General features: G+C 40.2%; 2 protein-coding genes across 3 annotated transcripts in view; one reads left to right on the top strand and one right to left on the bottom strand.

Moving 5' to 3' along the window:
• Positions 1-11,950, top strand: part of kcnd3 (potassium voltage-gated channel, Shal-related subfamily, member 3) — a 61,907-nt gene extending 49,957 nt beyond the window's left edge. Inside the window, exons 4-9 of the mRNA XM_077608371.1 lie at positions 2,604-2,772; positions 6,777-6,878; positions 7,700-7,732; positions 7,810-7,902; positions 8,489-8,742; positions 9,364-11,950. Of these exons, the coding sequence (XP_077464497.1) occupies positions 2,604-2,772; positions 6,777-6,878; positions 7,700-7,732; positions 7,810-7,902; positions 8,489-8,742; positions 9,364-9,538 (826 nt within the window). The 3' untranslated portion in view covers positions 9,539-11,950. The remainder of the gene's footprint in view (positions 1-2,603; positions 2,773-6,776; positions 6,879-7,699; positions 7,733-7,809; positions 7,903-8,488; positions 8,743-9,363) is intronic.
• Positions 11,951-12,021: 71 nt separating this feature from the next.
• Positions 12,022-21,913, bottom strand: ddx20 (DEAD (Asp-Glu-Ala-Asp) box polypeptide 20). Of its 2 annotated transcripts, XM_077608370.1 has the most exons (13): positions 21,682-21,913; positions 21,182-21,276; positions 20,338-20,506; positions 19,812-19,926; positions 19,590-19,732; positions 19,351-19,489; positions 19,206-19,264; positions 18,983-19,065; positions 18,794-18,899; positions 18,243-18,344; positions 15,510-16,414; positions 15,265-15,377; positions 12,022-12,259 (listed from the first exon to the last, which is right to left on the bottom strand). In XM_077608370.1, the coding sequence occupies exons 1-12, from the start codon at positions 21,875-21,877 to the stop codon at positions 15,285-15,287; spliced, it is 2,205 nt and encodes a 734-aa protein (XP_077464496.1). In that variant the 5' UTR covers positions 21,878-21,913; the 3' UTR covers positions 12,022-12,259; positions 15,265-15,284. The 2 variants fall into 2 exon arrangements, with proteins under 2 accessions (XP_077464496.1, XP_077464495.1); XM_077608369.1 differs by having other exon boundaries at positions 15,265-16,414.
• Positions 21,914-22,550: the final 637 nt, after the last annotated feature.

Below are 22,550 nucleotides of genomic sequence, written 5' to 3'. Positions count from 1 at the left end.
CTGCTTTAGAGCATAATGTAATTGACTTAAGAACATCCCAGTGCTTTAATCCCAGCTCTAATATATTTGTGGATTTATACATGCAGGCACATCATCCACCATTGCACTGTCTGAAACTTAATTTGTTGCTTCTAATCTCCTCTCGTCCTGACCTTTTTGCTCATGCGCTCTTCCTGTCCTCTTTGATTGGATCTCTGTAGCTGCTCTTTGCTGTCTGGTTCATGCACACCTTTTGTTTTCTACCCAAGAGCCAAGTACGCCCAAGTTACTTCTCCCTAAGGGACTGACCATGAAAAGTCAGATGGCCCTACAGATTGATGTTGTTGGAAGGGTTAGAGGCCCAGAAATGCAGTTGTCACTGTCCTCAACTGACTTTCTTGCACTAATACGAGACACTTCTCAAACATTGCAGGTGGAAAGAAACGACTTCACATTCTTCGATTCTTGATTGTTTTTGTGCACTAACAAGAGAATGTTCATTGTTGTTTAACACAAATCACACTACATAAAGATGAACTTCGTGGATGCTTTATCCAATGCCAAAGATGTATTCCGTGTTATATATATAGGATGCAGATACGATGCAGTAAAAAAACATCAAGGCTTTTGTTACTTTTAGAAGCCCTTTCCACCTTTTTTTCTGTGCTCCATATAGGTTTGTGTTTCTATGGCAAACCCAAACCCAGTGTGTACTTTTATCGCAAAAGAAAGCTTTAAAGCACACCTCCCATTACATTGACTCGACACCAGGTTGACAGAGTCTTGACTGATTAACTCTCGGAGAAGCTATTCTCCGAGAAGGTCCCTTGCATTCCCTCTATGTTCAACCAGCCTACTGCATGTTTTGGGGAGTGGGGGGAAACCGGAGTCCCCGGAGAAGACCCACACAAGCCCGGGGAGAACATGCAAACTCCACACAGTGATGACTGACTTGGGCTCGAACCCTCGACCCCAGAACTGTGAGGATGACATGCCAACGACTACTATTTTTTTTGTGCAACGTTATCCGACCATGCTTCGCCATTGTAAAAAATCTGTCAACTCTGTTAATTTCTCTCCATAAAACCATCCCAAATGTACTCAAGCCCATTCAATAACCCTCCGTCCATGCTGCATTACGTTTCTGAATTAAACCCTGAGACCTGGATGTGGTGTGACACCCTGATCACAAGTTCACCCCATCCCTTCAGTGTGTTTAAATCGAATTTGTGTTTTTAAGTGAATTGGAAAATCCTTTAGCAAACTTCACAAGGGGAGAAAAAGCATGCAATAGGACTTGAAGTGCATCTGCAAAACAATATCCTTCTCTCTGCTTTAACGACGTATTCAGCCTTTCCCTCTGTGAAACACATGGCTAATTCTCCATTTCCAGTGTCATCTTCTTGCGTCGGAAGCAGACACGAGAGCTCTTCCAGGCAGGAAGGAAAGAAATTGTATCAAATCTCACTTATCACACGCAGGCACTTGTGTCTTTTCTACTACGTGTGAGCAGTTTTTTTATGTGCAAATCTTTAGATATAATGGCTCAGAGATGGTATCGTCGGAGACAGGCCAGCCTGACTAAATGGAGGCTGCAAATTGACTGTGGTATTAGAAGAGGAGAACCTCTATAAAGCAATCTGATAGCATCTCATTATAGATGACTTCCAGATGAATATGATTAGCTTTTCAGTCCTCCTAATGTGAAGATCTTCTGAACAGTGGAGCAGATTAAATGTTATGCAGTGTGTGTGTTTGCCTTATATGGGTAAAATACCATTAAAGGGTTCAAAGGGAACAATAATACTTATCAGTCTTACAGCTTTATCATATGCAGGGTGAGTTTGCCTTGACTGGTGTGGATTTTATTTTGATCTCGTTTTTTATCCAAGCCCTTCCCATGGATGTCATCAAAAGATGCACGTGCAGCATTGGCTGATAAAAAATACAAATAAAGAAAAAAATAACGGAGGTAATCTGAGTGGATGCGAACATAGGGTGTTTTTTTTGTTTTGTTTTTGCAATCAATCAATTTGGTCATGAAATCAAACCATAAATGATATGTAGGACTTTTTCTGGACTGAAACTGTACTGTGCGCGTATTGTACACTGAGACACTTATTAAAAATTAGTTTTACGCGCATGGATTCAGAAAGTATCTACATTTGTTGAACATTGATATTCAGAGGAATATTGAATAATTTAGTTTCCTACTGACACCTTTCCCTCAGCTAATAGATGAAAAACTAACGATCACTTTAATTGTGTTGGGTGCCTTGTGCACAGACAATGAGATCACCACAGACTTGCAAATATATCATACGAAAGTAGACTGCAAAACTTCATTAATAATTTAACACATGGTAATGATGTCTGATAATTGTGCAATAAGTAATGTGGGTGTTGATTTGGGGTCCTATATTGAGAGAAATCTCACTTTGGGCTATTATGTCCACTAATGAAATGTATCATTGTGAATGCCCCCTTTCCCGTACTGTTATCGACACTTGCCTCTCTTCATGACGTTCAATCCGCTACGATGACTCAATTGAGCTCAAAGAGACGTGATCAAAGCCTATCCAAACCTCACAGATGTCTTCATTGTCCCTTTCAACCCCACGCAGGTATGGAGACATGGTCCCGAAAACCATCGCCGGGAAAATCTTTGGTTCAATCTGCTCTCTGAGTGGGGTGCTGGTAATCGCCCTGCCGGTTCCTGTCATCGTGTCCAACTTTAGTCGCATCTATCACCAGAACCAGAGAGCAGACAAACGACGGGCGCAGAAGATGCAGGTGAACACTGTTTTTATTTCCTTCTACTGGGCTCCTGAGGCTTGGAACTCCAGACCTCCAGCCCAAAGGGCAATTCTGACTTGGGAGGACTCAATGCAGTTCAAGTCTTCTATGAGATGGGCATGTTGAGTGAAATACACTCTTGTAAGATTTGTACAATGAGGTGCCACATACTCTGAATATGTTTATCTGACCGCCGTGCTGTGTGTAAACATTTTGGGTGAACTACATTTTATGAATCAAAAGCATGTTCAACTAGAGCATTAGAATAGTTGCATGCCTCCTCTAAAGTTTTGGCCTCAAGACATGAACCATAATTGTGTTTCTGTTGTCTGCATGTGACAAATTTGGTCTCAGCATCAGCTGGTCCAAATGCAAAACAGGGCTGCTAATCATAGTTTGAGGGCAAACCTGTCTGTCCTCATTCTCTTGCGAGGCATAGCCGTAACGTGTATATATATATATATATATAAAGCTGTGAAACACACATCCTTTCGTATATCTGTCTAGAAAGCTATTGATAAAATATTCTTTTAATTATATGAATCATAATTTTGATGATACTTTGCAAGATCATACTGTAATACAGTAAGAGAGTTCTGATATTTTGCCTTTCCAGATACATAGGTAGACAAAAATAAGATGAACTGTGTTAAATATGATCCAGCTTTTTGATGGTGAAATACAACCACAATAAAGATGATAGTGTTTAATGGATATCTCTAAAATGTGAGTGAGCATTTACAAATGCTCGCCATGTTGTTGATGTAGACAAGAGAGAGGAGATTGGTGACAAGAGAGGCCTGAGGGAAAATGGAAGCAGGCTAAGCAAGTGGAGAAATGGGTGTCTGCTAAGCAATGTGGGCCAAGTCCTCTTCCTTGAAATAGATCTGATCTGACTGAGATGATCTCTGGAAGGTCATAATATGTCTGTCTGGCTGCATGAATGGCCCCTTGCTGCCACGTCCTTGTGTGTCCACAATGTGTCCTTGTCATAATCACACCTTTAAGTAATCCCTGCAATCATTGCAACTGGTATTCTGAATAAAATCCTTTGCTAACGTATACCTGCTGACCAGTAATCTAACCCTTAAGATCATATTCCTTAGTTAACTCAGATCGTTGCGTATCATTGGACATCTACTGTGCCATGAGAGATGGTTTCTGTTTTTCACTATTTCTTTTGATTAGAAATTATTAGTATCTTTGTACATCCTATCGATGCAGTCCTGATAGTTTATCGTGACAGGCAAAATAATGAAATGCTCTTCCACTAGAAGGTACAATAAACCCGGTGCATCTAGCAGCTGTTCAAAAGATAAAATGATAGGTTCTATTTTATGACTCTATGCCAGCCAGATTAAATCTTTACAAATGAAAATGAAATGAAAATAAGCACTCCCTTAGCCACAATACTACTTCTACAGCCCATTTTCATGTTATAATGGAAAGTGTACCAAAAAAAAAGATTATGGGCTTTCCAAAACTAAAACACAAGCCACTGAAATAGCCCAAGTTGAAAAGAGTAATAAAGTGATCTAATCTAACTCCTATTACATAAACGGATAAAATGAACAATATTATAATTGACCTGATGTGGATTGTTTCTGGTCATTATGTGGCAGCCTAGTGTCATGTGAATATGGTTATAAAAAGACATGTTAACAATCGCACGCAATGTTGTGACGGTCCTGGCCTTGCATATTCTCCAGTGACAAGCTGCACCTGTAATCTCACATCTGCTGCCTTGCAGGCGACTGAAAGGATGATCTCACTGTAGTGTAAAATTAGTGTAAAGCTAAGGGAAACAAACCTTCAATGTTTGGAATATGTCAGAAGCTACACAAAAGCATCATTCCAGACAAACAAGATTTACTTCACTTCTTTTATTTAGTAATCATCTCAAATTTTAATTGTAATTTCAATTACCGACCAACATATGTGCACGTGTAAAGATGCTATCTTTACCCTCACACAATAAAAAAGCCAAGTTAAAAGGCCCACGTTTGTCAGTGTTTCTCTCACTACTAGCATAGGGGAACTACCGTGCTTTCATTTTATGTAACTCATTTGACATTTAAAACAAGGTTGTTTTTGTTTGTTTTTTGCTCCCTTGAAAGACGACATTTTTCATTCTGACTGTGAAAGTGGTAGCAACGTTACTTTACGTAGCCTAGAAAATTGTACGGAGACAAAATAACTGATCTCATAATTGGCTGATTGGTGGAAAGACGGACATTCCTTGTCAACACAGATTTAAAACAATTACTTTTACAGGCTAACAATCGACTTTTAACTAATTCACCCCCAAAGGTCTATAAACCGGGTTCTTTATGATGTTCAACTGCTCATAAGAATGAAAAAGAGTAGAATCAAAGCTTTTTTTATGATGAAAGATGGGAATCTAATCCTTCTTGTTGTCTTCATGTAGCCATAGAACACAATTTTCTGTGGTGCTTGAATGAAGTGTATAGCTTGTGAAAACTTGCTGGGAGTCAATGATGTAAAATGATAAAATCTCAGCTTAACCATTGAGAACCATGTTAGAATTATTCCCCCAAAACATGTTTCTTTAATGTCTGTTGAACTATTGGGTGAATAATTGAAGTAAATATCTCACAGCATTCCTTTACGTGCCAAATCCATTAAATTGAGTCAAGCGGTAATTCCATTCTTCATTTGCTAGTCAAACTGCATAGTATTTTGGGTATGCAAGTAGTAGTTTAACAGTTGCTATAATTGTTTGAGTTTGCATTGTTCATTTAAGCATGCTAAACGTGTTTGATTTAATGGTTACTGCGAGTCTCTCCCAGTGGTTCAGGTACCACAAGTTCTAATTATTTAACTTGCATGCATTAGCAAATTGCCATGTACAATTTACTCATTTTTTAAATGGGATTTGGGTCGGAATTTAAATGATTCCACTAAGTTGGAGTGCTGACATGATCCACATAATTGGCACATGGATAGGTAGGTATGTGTGGACCATCTGTGTAGGCACTCAATTAACCTACGCAACAGTGCGTTACTCTTCTCTAAACAACCGTGCTGTGCTCTCGTGATGTACACAGCTAGCTCACATTATGCTTGCGACAATTTCCCGTCTAATATGAGTAATATCACTCTCTTTAAATTTCAATATTATGTCTAACAGCAACAGAAGATAAAATGTACCCATGCTGAGGAAATGCAATTTGTTTGACAGACACTTTTAATGGAAAGTTGCCGGCCTCTGACATGTCAGTCATTCCATTACGCTCAATGTTAAAGTTTACTGAAAGCTTTTGCTGGATCCCCTCACATGGTAACAGACCTATGACTTCACATGAGATATTTTCTTTTTTTAATCCTCTGCAATTCATGACCTTAATGTCTGGAGTCCTTCTACGCCAAAAGATGAGGGCTTTTTACTAGGCCTTACCTGCAGCCACCCTCAGTTGATGCTTGCTTGTAGTACCTGCTTTTATATATATATATATATATATATATATATATATATATATATATATATATATATATATATATATATATATATATATATATATATATATATATATATATATATGTATATATAATATATATGTATATATATACATACATACATACATATATACATATATATATATATATATATATATACATATACATATACATATATTACAGAACGGGCCATAATATGAAAAAAAACAATTTACTCGCATCCATCCTTAGGGGCTGGCACACTCATTTTTCTACTCAAGGAATGTGTGTTGTCGTGCGGTGACCATAAATCATTCATAAGTAGTGTAGCGGGAGATCAGAGTAAGTTATCACAGAAGATCTGAGGGAATAATCTAGCACCGTATGTTTGATTTGGTCTGAAAGATCACAAGTAAAACATGAAGCACGTGAAAGTGCTGTGGTTCATCAGTGGGATATGTCGGAATGATTCTCCAATCAGTCTCACACTGGAGGCTGAAGGCGTTGTGGTATCCAACTGACATCGCTATCAATGTGTCCTCCAGAAAGCTCGCTTGGCCAGGATCCGAATTTCCAAGACGGGAAGCTCCAGTGCCTTCATCCACAGCAAGCGCAACGGCCTCTTTAATGAAGCCTTGGAGCTTACGGTAAGACCAGACAAACGCTTCCGCTTCAATGCTCGCTACATTTCTCATGAAAGGGCACCAAAGGCCAGACTGCCAATCTCCATTATTTGGAAATACTATGAGGTTAAGCGGAAAAGTAGATGAAGTAATTGTTGAGTTTATTGACTAGAATTTCAAACTATCTTTTTGCCAAGGGTTGTATTTTTGGATTTAATTTTAGTGCTCTTGCTTGTCTCTTGATGCTTGTTGCCAGTTTTAATGAATAGTTTTTGCAAAATCTTGCTGACTTGTATGAAATGAAAAAAGTAAGTTCATTACGCTACTTTCAGACGGACCGACTGTTAAACATGAAAATAAGAGAAATTGCACAGGAGTGGCAGACTTACAAAAGTTTGGACGGCTAAAAAAGAAAACATCTAAATCTCGAATCGAGCCGAAAATATGTCTCGAGAATAATCATTATCCACTTGGTCTACTCGTTAGAGGGTACACTCAGCCTGGGGTTGTAATTTTCGTCACTTTACTTCACGTCCAACCACCACACGAGCACATGCGCATGAACACGAGGGAAAAAGAAATAATCATGAAAAACGAGTGGTTACAAACTCCCTTTAGGTAGCCTCGTCAGTGTTGTGTGTGCAGTGTATTGCACTGTACATCCATTAGGGTCACAAATCAATGTTCTGGCTCCATTGATCTTTGCTGACGTGCCTCCGGGGTTCACGTTGATAATGTGGTTCTACTGCTGCTTCTCTGCATGACTGTGACAGCTTTCTGATCCCTTTGCAGAATTCCAAACACAAGTAAAATTCTCTTCTTTTTGTCTCACCCTCCCACATTAGCAACTTCCATACAAGATGAATCTTTCTGATCAGGTATTGACACAACGATGCAGATTCCACTTCCTCAGAGAGAGGGAATTAGGTCTCTCATTCTGAATGTTTCATCACAGGGTTCTATTGAGGAGGAACAACGGTTAAGTAAGTCTGCTTCTCTATTGGAGAGCCAACACCATCACCTGTTGACCTGCTTGGAGAAAACCACTGTGAGTTTGCAAGTCCCCCAATTTTTTTCATAATATAAGCTTTCAGGATAATAATTGTGTACCTTCTCCATGGTTCATATCATTTAAAGTCAAGTAGTTATAAACTGGAGTCACTGTAACAGTGCAGTAATCTAAGTGGACCTTTTTGGTCGACAATTAAAGGAGCAGAAATGCTTCTGCGTTCTGTTAAATACTTTTAAGAAAGGAATTCCGTTGGATTTGAGCTTGGGGAGATGCGTACTGAAATTGTACGAAGGATTCCATATCTAACAGAAATATTGGCCACTCTGACCAGCTTCAGTTTTTGCCATGCGTTTGTTTTATCCAACGTCTACCATGGTAGACCTCATGTATTGAGCGGCACAATGCTGTCCTTGCGCTGAACTCATGTCCCTTTGCCAAAATTGCTCTGAATATCTGTGTAAATAAAAACATGCAGAGTAAATGAATCCAGACTCTTCAGAAGGGTCAATAGAGATCAATAGTTTCTACTTGACACACAAAGAAAATAAAAATGTAAAAAAAGTACTTTCTATATTCAGTACATTTTATATCAGTACCTTCTTTCCTATTTTTTTTGCCACAGAACCACGAGTTTGTGGATGAGCAGTATTACCAACAAAGCTACCTGGAGGCGGGACTTCAGAATTATGTGTCTCGAAGCCCATCCCTCTCCAGCCAAGAGGGTGTCACGGGCACTTGCTGCTCCCGCAGAAGCAAGAAGCACCACAGCCCTTTACCCAATTCCAATGAGCCGGCACACTTGCAGAGTTTGACGCATGCACATCAACAAGGCTTGCAGGAACTCAGCACCATTCATATTCAGCCTCTAAGCACCAGGTGGGACAACACCTGAGATTATATACTAAAGCATATTGCTTTGCTGATGCGAACAGAATAGGGTAAATCGTAAATTGCCGGAAGGTAACCACCCCAAAAAAATAACAAGAACATAAGATTTTTCTAATTCAACACGTTTTTTTTTACTTAGAGCAAGAAACTTATCGTTATAATTAAGTACCGTATTTTCCGGACTATAAATCACACTTTTTTTCATAATTTCGCTGGCGTTGCAACTAATACCCATGTACGATTTACCACCGACAGCCTGCTATGTTGCCTTTTTAGAGGCCCATTTAGCCTATTGTTCTCTCTTTTACTTTTGTTACATTAACGTATGTGAATTTCCCGAGTACGGGATGAATAAAGTTTAATCTAATCTAATCTATACTGCAATTTATTGTCTTAAAAATTAGCTATGTATACTGTACATCCTTGGCCATGTAAATTGAATATTATCTTCTCAAAATCTGTTTCAACGCTATTAGTCCATGTCATTGTTCTGTTTTTTTCCCATAGTAATCCCTAATTAAAGAAAAAAATGTTCTCAACTGAGGTTAAGATTTTACATTGTGAAATTGTGCAAAATCTCCAATACGGTTCCTTTCTCTTGCCGAACAGCCGCTCCAGTTTGAACATGCGCCTGGATGAGGCGACACCACTCAACTGCCAGGGGAGCCAGATCACCACAGCGATCATCAGCATTCCCACCCCACCTGTGACGACCCCCGAGGGCGATGCCAGTCTCCCGGCCGCCTCCGCTCACCAGAACGTTGTGAAGGTGTCCGCACTGTGAAGGATACAGGCGTGTCATCCATCCTCCGTGACTGTTTTAACTCAGACTGAGGGATGAGAGGAGAGTATTCAGACACTTCGTTTGCTTGCAGTGGAGACTGACCCCTGCTGGTCATGTACTGCAACAACACTGACATTGACCCCTTGTACATTAGAGGGATGACGTCCAGATAGAGTGCACTTGCGTGAGTGTGCATATGTATGTGTATAACTCAAGTGTCACCGAGCACAAAGCAGCTTTTTTTTTTTTTTGGCATCATTTTGACTCCCCTAAGCAGGAGGTGAAAGCTGGTCAAGGAACAATCAAAATGCGTCCGTTTATTTTTGTCATTCTGTATCACTGCTGATATCCAGATACTACAGTCATATGTCCTCCTCACTTTCAGTATCACCCCATTTGAGGGGAAATATTACATATACATGTGTACTTCATGTCTTGATTTGTGTTTGTGTGTGTGCGTGTGAGCGTGCGTCTGCGTGTGTATGTGCATTTTCTGGATAGAGGAACTGTGGTATTTTCAGTCAAAGGGATGTGCCTCGGGTGATTGAACTTTCAATTCTTCTGGAAGTCTATCTATGGCTCTGTATATGGTATATATTTGACTAGCTGCCACACTCAAAGCTTCGAACTAAAATAAATTTGGTCCAAAATCCTCAGCGGCGAGCCTTTTTATACAACACGTGCCTGTTTTTGTCAGAGGAAATCGTTAATTAATGTTGATGGAATTGAATATCCATTCCCATACGCTCCCCTCAAATGACAAAATTGTTCAAATGTAAACATTTTTTTCATGGAAAGACACCCCAAATAAAAGCACAAGGCAGTTGCTGAGAATTTTGGACACACATGTTCTGAGCCTAGGTCCTTTGTTAATATTGTTAATAGAATATTTTGTAATATTCGATCATCGTTTGGCAGAACCAGTGAAGCTGTGCTCACTCCGTCTCTCTTTCCCTGACTTCTCTGTACTTCTCTCAGTTGTCGTCGTCCGAGTGTATTCCTTATTCCGTCTTTGTGAACTACCGGATGCTTACAGTGGTCTTAGCTGTCAAGCAGCGACATTTCTCCTCCTAACTCAGTGGGCAAAATTGTTGCATATGTGAACTCTGTGGTTTTAAAAAAAATGGTGTTAGTACTTTGTCTACTCCTTGATGTTCCAAGTTTTGTCATTTCATTTGCAGAACTTGAAATAAGGAGTAGACTGCTAGGTGCACATGAAGTAGACGTGTTGAAGCAGGCTGATTTCGCTCACCGTTTGGCCAGTCTCAACTCTCAGAAACATCATGCAATTCTCATTAAAATCCCACAAGGCTAACGGATGCCTGTGTTCTGGACTGTTGACTTTCCAGGTGTACTCACCACTAAGCTGCTGCCTCCCACTTGGCCTTGCATCCTCTTGAATGTTGGTCCACCAGCTTGGTTCCAGCGTTGGTGATCCATTTCCTGTCCCAGATGCTCATCACCAATAATAGCAATTTCAAAATTCAATCTTTTGCTCAGAGACGATGTTATAGCTGTACTGACATATCACCCTTAGAATACGTTCAAATGTGCACAGGTGGTCATCTCGCCGACTGGCTTGTGCTTAGCGAAAAAGTGGAACAAGGTTATTGTATTAATGTCAAATTATCATTGCATTAAAATTACATTATATAGAAGGTGTTAAATCGGTAATACTAGGGGGAACTTTTAAATAACAGTTTTACATGTGCATTTGTACTTAAAAAGAAATCATCATTGCTGGCACCGTGGATGCCAAAGTGTAGATTCCATATCAACGTATCACACCCAAAGTTTCTGCTATAGTCTTTAATTCCTAGGTGACTTCTCAGAGGAAGCCAAAAATATTTGCCAGAATAGTTGAAGAAAGTGTCATACTCCTAGTTTAATTAGTAGTACTATTTTTGGTAAAGGCACAGCAGCTGCCCTGTAACAGAATTAGTGTGTAAAAACACAATACAAGCGTTAATGAGACAAGCACAGACAAGCAGGCCTTTTTCTGTCGTATTTTTAAAGTTGTCAAGACATCATGAATATTTAGAACTACTGTACAGCAGATGCAGAAGTGAGTTGTTTGTTTTTGACAGTATGTCACCAGGATCAAACCTCAATTCCTGTTTTGTCTCAACTGCACTTTAAAACTAAATTTGAAGCAGGCTCGGCCTGTCCGGTAATTGACTTGATATACTTACAATGCAAAATAATAGAGCTCTCTTGTAATGTTTAGTTCTCTGTGCCTCTGCTATGTACTCTCATTTGTCTTCTTCGAGATCAGTCAGATAGGCTTTGCCCACCTATGCCACCTGTTGTTGTTAAAACTACTGCTGTGCTGCCCTGTCATGTATTTGATATTATTTATGACCTTGTCTCGTGTCCCAACTGTGAAATGTCTGATAAAACATCTATATCTGCCACGTGTGCAAAGTGTGTGAGCCTTTTTCCCCCCTCCTTGGTCATGCTTTAGTCTGTGATAACCCAATTCACTCATTTAAGTCTTATTTATTGTGAGGGGACTTTTCCCAAAACACAGTTTGGAAACATGATTGTTGAAAAAAAAAAAAAAGGTCAGGACCCCAATTTCTGAGGAAACCTTCGGATGGACAATAATATTTTGCTCAGTTCATAGCGAAACTGTCTCGTGACCAAGGTGTAGATGAGTGGATCCACTGCAGCTTGCACGCAGGTGAGGACCATAGCCGATGTCTCCATCTCCAACAGAAACTGTATACATAAAAAGAATAAATAAATAATAATAGTAATAAAAAGAATGCTGAGTAAATGTTTTTCTTAATTGTTTCACTGTTGGTTAGCTCTGCATAGTAGAAATGAAACAATGTTTATCATAAAAGAAACCTATAAACTGTGAACATAAGTAGACTGCCACTGGTTGTAATAAAAGCCAGTAAAAGACAAAAAGTATTAGACATAAATGTTAAGCTCCTGCAGCTGCCTCTATACGTGCCTGAATTTACATAAGCTATAGAACAATAGTTACATTACATTTCCATATTTTAGGTGTACTTTGCATATTACAGCAGCTGCGGGGACCTGAACTTGCAATAAAAATATTCCTGACAACTGGTAGTTCAAATTTGTCCTCTGTAGAGGACATTTGTAAACCTAAATATCTACCACCCAGTGCATCTTATTATTATTAACTCTTTTTGTGCTCTATATTCAGAGCTTTCCAATGATACCACATTTCTTTTGCAGTATTCCAATTACTTCATAGATTGGGGAATTCCAAAATAAATGTGATTGGACCTCATTTTTTTCCTGGTAGTCAGGAGGATATAGCAAGTATTTGGATTATTTTTCATTTAAGATTCTGTTGCTTTCCTCTAAACTGATTTTATTCTTAAGTCTTATTGGAGACACTTAATTCTTGGTTTTAGATATCGCAAATTAATTACTTTAGTTAAAATGCCTAGCTTTACATACATATATTGAGCATTTTCTCCTTAACATTTTTAGGTAGGAATGCAGATTTTTTTTTTTTTATGGTCTTTGTTAATACTTGTTCTTTTCTTTCTTCCACAAATTTTTATTTCATTCATTTTCTGATCCGCTTGTTTTTTTTTTAAATTAAAATTGCACATGCACTTAGTAGAACATTAAATTTCTAATACAACTCCCAGCCAAAATTAAACAGCATTAGTCATGTCCTGCAGCTAAACACTTAAGTTTTCCTCGACCAACTCACTCTGTCGGTGTCCAGCCGTGTGATGAAGTGGTTCATAAGCAAAATAACCACCATGGGGAGCCAAAAAATTGTGAAGGCAATAATAATGTACCCAAAGCGTTTGGCTAGTTTGCCCTCAACTCGTTTCTTTCCCCGCTCTCTGGCTCCGGGCGTCAAAAGACACACTGCCCCGACGATCTCCGGAGGTGTCCTGCGAGCCCTTCCGCTGAAGCAGCCCGAGTACGGCTCGGCAGACACCGGGTGCAAAGGTCGCCGCGCGGCCTGTGGCGCTGACTGCGGAACCGAAGTGGGGTCGCTCAGCCACCTCCACACGTGCTCCGACACAGTGGGCATCACTCGAATGCCGCGACTAAACACTTTCTTTTGGTGTTGCCGCACAAGTTTGATGATTCGCCCGTAGTGAATGACAATGACGACCAGGGACAAAAGCCACATGGGAACCAAAACGTAAGGTCCGAACAGATCCGAGTGAAGATGGAAATCGGTGCCGTCAGAGGCCGTCGGCCGGCAGAGCGAGAAGAAGAAAGATTGCTTGGAGAGAGTCAGCGAGACGATAGCCAGTACGAGACCGCATAGCCAGATGAACAGCATCCAGAGACGAACACGGGATCTCCTGCGCTCGGTCTGGAAAGGAAAGGCGATCGCTTGGTAGCGCTCCACGCTGATGCTAGCCAGCGTCAGCTGCTGAACACAGCTGCACAAGGCCCAGGTGAACTGCTGCGTTGCGCACACAGACATCGGCAGCCGTTTGGCATCCCTGGATTGCAGGAACGACGCCAGCAAGAGCGGCGTGTCCACGGAGCACTTGAGAAGGTCACTGATGGTCAAGCTGACCAGCAGCGCATTGTTGCTCGTCTGGAGACTTTTAATTCGGAACACAACCCAGCACACCCACACGTTTCCGGGTAAACCCACAACGAGAGTCAGAACCAAGACCGTGCTTTTGAAGACGAGAAACAACACGTCCGGGTTGGTCTCGATGTGAGGGGTTGTGTCGTTCCTAGAAACGGGCAGGTCCATTGTCCGAGCTGTTTCCTCCGCGGTAGCACGACTTTACATGTGAACAATTCTGCACGTTCTGTGAAAATCCGCTTATGGTTTTCCACATTTGCCACTCAAAAATCTAGTTTTGAGCACACCGAGTAAAAAGTCGATTGGGTGGTCTCTTAGGCAGAGTACTCAAGAGGTTTTGTTCTTCTCATCACTGATTGTCAGCATTGATTAGTTGCAATCATGACAAGAACATGGCCTGACCTTGCTTCAGATAACACACAATAGAAAACAAGGTCAAAATGAACTACAACTGCCCGGCTCACTCACGAAACATCTAGTCAGCCTAGTGTACGACTTTATTTTTCAACATGACACATATTTTTGACTATATTAACAAATATGTTTGACATTTTGTTAAGCTTTTAATTCCTATGACATCGTTAGCGAGTATATGAAACATTGGTGCAAATATTGTGCAACAGCCCACTGTTTCTTTGCAGATTTTGAATAAGGAAGTACATTTTAACTTCTTACGAGACACAGAAGTTTCTGGATAGAGGAACTGTGGCTTCTTGGAGGAAAAATTCCTCCCATAATTAGTGTGGATCGCAATTGCAGAGAGTTATTTATGCCTTTTCCAAAACAGAATATTAAACATTTAAAAAAATATATGTATGTATGTATGTATGTATATATATATATATATATATATATATATATATATATATATATATATATATATATATATATATATACATATATGTATATATATATATACACATATACATACATATACAAATATATATATATATATATATATATATATATATATATATATATATATTAATAAATCAACAATCTGTACTTTTCCCCCCCAATTAAGTTTGCAGGACAACACGAGACGTTTCATGCCCAAAGAACATATTTGCACATAGGAAATAAAAGTACAATTGGATTATGCTTTTACATTTTCATGATTGATTGTGAGGAACCCATAGTAGGCACTTAACATTGATAAAAATGCTCCTACCTGCATTTAGGGACATCAAATCAGCCTTTCAGCAATTCCTCAATGTAAACTGTATTCATTCGGTAAGCTGTCATCCAGTTGTGAGCTGCACTGTAGCCTTGGTAACTTTGCTCTTGAAAAGGAGACATATAAGCGTAGTAATCATTCCAAGCTCTGTAGCACTCTTTCCAGTAACTCTCTGTGCTTAAATATTCATCTTCCATGTGATACATGTCTTCTGCCCTTTCCCATTTCTTCTCTTTAGCCGTCGTCTTTGGCTTCCTTCTGCAAAATTTGTCCGTCTCGACTTTCTTGTTTGTCAGATGTTTTGAGGATAATTTGCCCAAAGACACCTGTTTAGTTTGGACAGCAGCTTTAATACCGATCCTTGATTCATCGCTGTCAGACTGGGGTGAAGTTTTGTTGCTTATTCCATCAGTCATCCGGAATGTTATGAGATCGTCTGGTGTAAGTGGCTCCTTCTGTGGTTGCGATACACTGCATCCATGGTTCACTTCCATGGGAGTGTGTGTGACTACATTGTTCACAGTGGCTGCAGGTGTGTTGAACTGGCATTCAGAATGCTCCTCAGAGTCATCATCAGAGCTTGAAGAACTGCGGGTCGATTTTGCAGGGTTAGGATCCGATTTCCACCCTCGACAGATCTCACCTCCTTCGTCATCAAGGGTGACAAATTCTCTCTTCCGGGTATGATCATCGCTGTCTCCCTGGCCCGTGAAATCTCTAACAATCTCCACTGACCTTCCCAGTCCTGTCGTAATGAACGATTGAAAGTCGCGCTCAGCCTCCTCAAAGGTCATAAACACGGGCCCGCAGTTCTTGAACGAGCTAAGTGGTGGGATCTTTGGCAACGCGTCTTGCAACTCTTTACGAGTCAACTCTGCGTTGGAGGGGCTCTGTAGGCTGTTCTGTGAAGGATTTGCCCTTTTGGAAAGCCCTTCCACTCCAGGGCCGACTAATTTGTGTGTCTTCTTTGGCTTCCCAGCCTCTTGAAGTTCCTCTTTGATAATCGGGGAGACAGCTTTGGTGGGTACCTTCTTTTCCTCCTTTCTTTGTGTGCGCGTGTGCCGTGCTCGAAGAAGTGCCGTTGAAGCTCCAACGCAGACATCCCAGTCACACTGCTCAGTCATTAGCCCAGCATCAATGGTGGCTAGGGGAAGAGATATATGAATCGAAGAATTTAGTTGACTTGTTTTCACCAAGTGTGACAGTTGATATCACGTTGATGATTTTGAGCATTTCCCTTCCCCAACTAAATCTGAATAACGAGGAACACAAACGACTCAATGTGGAATTACTAAATAGTGTGTACTTTAACCCTAGAAGGGTTAACCTCTATTTCAGGGGTTACCTTTCACGCTTCTGAAATAGAGGGTTACCATGTTTACCGGGGAAAAAAATGGGTACCCTTCATTGCACCGTCTTGCTTAGGACCCATTTTTCCCCGGGTAACCATGGTAACCCTCTATTTCAGAAGCGTGAACGGTAACCCCTGAAATAGAGGTTTCTACATTACCAACACTATAAGGCACACTTTCAATGAATGGCCTATATTAAAATGTGTTTCACATATAGAGGCACACCAGATTATAAAACGCAATACAGTGGTACCTCGACATATGAGCATTTCGAGACGTGAGTAAAATTTTGAGCAAATAATTATCTCCAGATACGAGAAAAAATTCGAGATACGAGAAAGCCAGGTGGCCAAGACATGAGAGGCTGTATATCATTGTAGCTCACTGTCTTTTTTGCCGCATCTCTTTCGTGTATAACAGATATCTACGAGCAATGGGCGAAGCGTTGCATTTTTTTCAGTGTTTTTTTTCCGTCACTCAGCGTGAATGGCGTAGCGATCGCTAGTACTAGGAGTATATATTACTTCTCTTTGGCAAGTGGTCGTGCGTTATCCTATTGTGAGGACATTTGTGTGCATCATTATCGGAATATTTTAAAGGGAATACAAACGCAAACAGCCCATCGATAGAGAAAATCAGGGTGGATGCGGGGCAAACAGCCAACCCGGCCGGAAGAACAAAAGGTATAAAATGTAAAACAAAATTAGAATTTACTTTAGTGTAAGGTTAATTAAACTTATTTTTGAGTGTGTCTGCATCGTAATCCAAGTTCATTTAAAATTGTTTATGTTATATTACGATTCACCAGGGCTAAAAGTCTCCCAACGCTCGCCCCCCTCAATGTCCCTCTCTATCTCTCTACCCTCCGCGAAATCCGTCTAATTTTAGTTCTATTACACACATTTTAGTAATATTAAACCACTAGTTATGTGTTACTTTGTTAATAGATGGCCATTAGAAGAAATAAAACATTTTTTTCCAATCCAATATCCTGTTTTTGGTGTTTTTTCAGAGGGTTGGAATGAATTAATTTGTTTTTAGTTCATTTCAATGGGAAACGTTCGTTCGAGTTACGAGAATATCGACATACGAGCTCAGTCCCGGAACGAATTAAGCTCGTATCTCGAGGTACCACTGTAGTAGTAGTGGTAGTGGTAATGGTAGTTTGTGTTAGATATACACCAAATAGAGCTGTAGAAATAAGGTACTAGTGGCTAGGAATTGTAGCTGGAGCTCTACTAACGAGAATTTCATATAATGATTAATCAATATTGATCCATATATCCTCCTGACTACCAGGAAAAAAATGTTGTCCGATCACATTTATTTTGAAATTCCCCAATCAAGGTGAAGTAATTGGAATACTGCAAAAGACATTTGGTATCATTGGAAAGGTCTGAATGTCCTCTACGGAGTACAAAAGGAGTTAATGCGATCGGATACATTGGGTGGGAGATATTTAGCTTTAATAATGTCCGCTACAGAAGACAAATTTGAACTACTGGTAGTTAGGAGGATGGAAGGCTTATGAGAAAATTGAATTTTTTTAGTTGTGCCTTATAATGCGGAAAATACGGTAATACAAAGTAAAATGCCTGTAAATATAATGGCAGGGCTTACATGGCAACATTGACAAATTCAGTCCACATTTTTGAGCAATGGCCAACATCTTGTTCTCTTCTTCACCATGGGAACAGTAAGTCACGGCCAGCCCCTGGGTGCCTGTGAACAAAGTTTAGAACTTACTGTTTAGAAGTCCTCACAATTATCAGACTGGTCAACAGCCTGGTACTATTCATCTGCAATAATAATAATAATAATAATCGGACATAGGCCCTGTCGTCATGTGATGCCGTACGCCAGGATGCTCTCTACAGTGGTTCTATAGAGCAAATAATCAATGCATTCCTTGTCTATGTTTCCCAATCACTCATGTAGCAACATTACAGCTCTGCATGCGGGTGAGATATAGTTATTTCCTCAGAGTACCACTTATTTGTGACAAACAAATCGATTAGGGTGGGTGTAGGGAATTTTCACAAATTATTAAGTATGACTGTAAATGAAAAATATTTTCCAAATGATGTGTTAGGGACATGACTAAATATAGCTTTAGCTAAACTTGTTGCTTTTTAGTCTCTAGTGATTGGTTGCTTCTGCTGTATGCTGACCAAAGCGCCCGGCTCGTCCAATTCGGTGCATATAGGTTTCCCAGTCCTGTGGCACATCCAAATTAATCACCAGATTGACCTTCTCTGCATCTATTCCCCTGGAGGTCTGGTATAGAGAGCACATTAAGAACAATTTAGAATTCTCTTAGTAACACAACTTTTAGGTAAAAGAATACAAGTGTGACTCACCAGGTCAGTGGAGATGAGCACTCTGCATTGATACTGCTTCAATTTCGACATGGCCTCGAGTCTCTGCTCTTGACTCAGGCTACCTGTACAATTAACAGAGATATTGGAACTCAACTCAGTGATAAGAAAAAGAAAAGCCCATCCTGACTCAGTAACACCATGAATGATGTCATCTTGGTTGTTACGGACGACAATGCCCCCTACTTATTTTTCCACATCTTACCTGAGATGCAAACAGCTGGTAGGCCTTTTGACGATAATATGTCAGCCAGGTGCTGAGCCCTAGAGAGAAAAGCACAGCATGATTAATGTATAATTTGAGCCCGAGTGCAATTCAATGTTCAGCCTCAATCGAATTTATGCATCACCTTGTGTGCAAGTTTGAAAAAACAAGGGCTTGATTGAAGGGTATTTTACTGAACAGCTCAAGCAGGTTTTGCACCTTCTCCTCGAAGACCTTATGAGGTAATGGATGGGACTGCACCAGCTTGTAATACTGTCTCAGGCCTTGGGTAGGCCAAACATGGGCAGAAGGCAGGAGACATTTTCTTCGTGTAAGTTGGGAAGGAAAAAATGCACGAGGCTTTGACGGATAACCTGCGTATACCTTTGAGTCCCAGGTCCTTAGGGTTGAGTCGGACAAAAGTGGGTTCGCTCATGTAGCGGGTAAGGTGCTGAGCTAGAGATTCTGGGTAGGTTGCAGAAAGTGCAAGCATCTGTTTGTTCTCGGGCAGAGAGGAGAATATCCAACTGTAGATGGGGGGGGGGTCGGTTCGTTAAAGACATTTCTTTGGAGAACCTTGCAATTTATTTGCTTTTGTTACTGTACTTGATCTGTTCCTGGAAGCTGCCCTCTTCCAGCAGCTTGTCGGCCTCGTCCAAAACAAAGAGACGAATGCTGGCAGTGGACAACATGCCGAGCTCAATGAGTTGCTTAATGCGACCTACGAGAATACCAAAGCACGTTATTCAAATCATAAGAAATGACGTTTTTGGTCATGAAAAAAACAAGGACATTTTTGGGGAGGCTTTCAACCTCTTTGGAATAAAGACAATGCCTTGCTATTATGGCTGTCTGGATTAAAGTAAACTAAAAATAGTTCACCGCTACCAGGGTGCCATAAATTGGCAATACATTGGACTTAAAAAAAGCATCTAAGATCGCATCAGCATGGTTCCTTGAAACCAAGATATCGGCACAGAGTAGCCATTTTAAACCAGCACTCAAAGGAATTTATTGTCCAAGAACTCTCTATCTGATGCTTGATCCCATTACAGAAGAACAGTTTATGAGCGTTGAATTTGTTTGATTACTCAACGTTACATGAACAGGTAATCAATCATTGGCTTCTTACCAGGCGAACCTACAGCTATGTGGCATTTCTTCAAGTGGAGTTTGTCCTGACTAACAGGTCGGCCCCCAATGAACACGTGGCACTGCAAGCCCTCCATGGCACACCCTATCGCCATCACGACAGAGTGAATCTGCACGGCTATCTCTCGAGTGGGAGCCAGCACGAGAACCTTAAAGGGTCAAAGTAAAAGTCAACAAGCACTTATGTTTGATTGGGGAAGATTGGAGTCAAAAAGCAGTTGTGAAGCTCCCAATCATTAAGACCCTAGACCTAATCAAATCAATGTGCACTACACTGCAGAGAGAATGGATTTACCTCTGCCTTATCGACAATTATCCACTTTCATTAAAGCATAGTACGAGACTTGAGCAAGATGGATTAAGACTCTCTGTTAATAAAGTGATTGGCACACAAGGCCATCTGTTGTTAGTGAAGTTATAGTAAAATTCACATTAGGTCTATTCTTTTCGGAAATATATTATAACAACATTTATTATCAATCGTGTACAGACCCTCCCCTACTTACGAACATTCGAGTTACGAACAACGGTACATACGAACATGTCTGAAAATTGCGTTTATGTCGAAAAATGTTCGTAAGTTTCATTTTGTTTTTTCAGTACAAACCAATGTGTGTTACTTATACAAGCCTTAAACATACAAATGCACTTATATAAACCTTCAATATACTTATATAGGCCTTAAACATAAATTATAATACAAAATATAGCACTGAGCAACTTACGAACAAATTCAACTTATGAACAATCGCTCGGAACCTAACTCGTTCGTAAGTAGGGGAGCGTCTGTATACTGAAAATAGCTGCTTATGTATTGTACTCACCTGTGTGGCGGGATTCTCCAGGATCAAGGTCTCTAAAGCAATTGTGCAGAACACACAAGTTTTTCCTGTTCCTGACTTCGCCTGTACAATCAAATCTGAAAAGAGACCATTTAAGAGCGACCCGTCATTCGTGACCTCATTGGCCTCAAGGCGCCATCATTCTCTAAGATCAGTTTTATTTATGCTGTATGCGAACGATTTATAGTGCTGAGGAGATTTAGCTCATTTTCAACCGAGCAATGCTACACTTGTACGAAGCGCATTGTACTTTATCTCATACATGAGAATAGAGTACACAAGGCAATAACAGAAAGTGTAATACAATCTGACTATGACATATGTATTAGATATATGCAAGGATCATTATTCCTTTCTTTAAAAGAAGCGTTTTATGTACTTTGTTGCGATAAGGACTCCACTTGACTTTTGCCTAATGATAAAGACTGGTAATATTTATGGAAAAGCAAGCAGGCGGAGAGTCGGAAAGGAGAGACAACTACCGAGTCCGCATCGGCCAAGCGGGATCGCCTTGAGCTGGATCGGGGAAGGTTTTTGAAAACCAGCAGCTGACAGCCCGTCCAACACGACGTCAGACAGTAACAGCGACCTAAAGTCGATCCCCTCCGTTGAAATGACATCATCAGTCCTGGTTCTTGTTTCTATATCGTGAGCTGCTTTTTTTGCGGAGGCCGCCATCTTTGCTGACAGCGATTCAAATGGTCAACGAATGCGGCTTGAAAAGCACTGTCAACCTACAAGAGAGTTAATACTACACTACCCTCTAGCGGCCAAAGACGTGTGTGCACTGAGTCAGAAGATTCAACTCCTTTACTTAAGCAAAAGTAATAATCATAATAAATAAATGAAAATGTACTTAACTACACATTTTGAAGGTTTACACAATAACTAATATATGATTTCTGTTACATGTGAAGAACTTTAGCAATCCCAAATCTAGTAGTTTATAGAATAGCACAAGACGAGTGTTGCCCTCTGGTAAAATAAATAATAATAACACTAAAATCAACAACAAACAATTATCTAACATTTTACTGTGGCAGGGGATTAAATTGATTCACAGAAGCTTTAACTTTCAATTAAACAGGTACATATTTTGTACCGTTGTCAGTCAGTTTGTAAGAAAATTAAATTGAGGTTGCTGTAGTCGTTATTCCAGCATTCATGCTTTTTTGTGGTTTTTTTTATTTTTAGGTTGTTGATTATGCGAAATGCATGCATTCAATGTCTTATTAACAGGTGGAAAACACTGGTCTGAGCACATGTTGTATATGTGGCCTTACTAAGGACTACTCATGCACATACAATCATGGAAAGTGCAGTCTTAACGGATATTAGGCAGAATTATTGC

Source organism: Stigmatopora argus, chromosome 1 (assembly GCF_051989625.1).
Source record: "Stigmatopora argus isolate UIUO_Sarg chromosome 1, RoL_Sarg_1.0, whole genome shotgun sequence".
NCBI lineage: Eukaryota > Metazoa > Chordata > Actinopteri > Syngnathiformes > Syngnathidae > Stigmatopora > Stigmatopora argus.
Note: the sequence above shows the minus strand (reverse complement) of the source record. Positions and strands in the feature narration are given on the sequence as shown.

Excerpts from the sequence above, each read along its gene's own strand:
- ddx20 (XM_077608369.1), bottom strand. The coding sequence starts at position 21,877 with ATGGCGGCCTCCGCAAAAAAAGCAGCTCACGATATAGAAACAAGAACC. Across the intron at positions 19,066-19,205 it reads ACCAGCTGTTTGCATCTCAG|GTAGCCTGAGTCAAGAGCAG; the intron begins GTAAGATGTGGA and ends TTAATTGTACAG. Across the intron at positions 18,900-18,982 it reads TGCTCATCTCCACTGACCTG|ACCTCCAGGGGAATAGATGC; the intron begins GTGAGTCACACT and ends TCTCTATACCAG.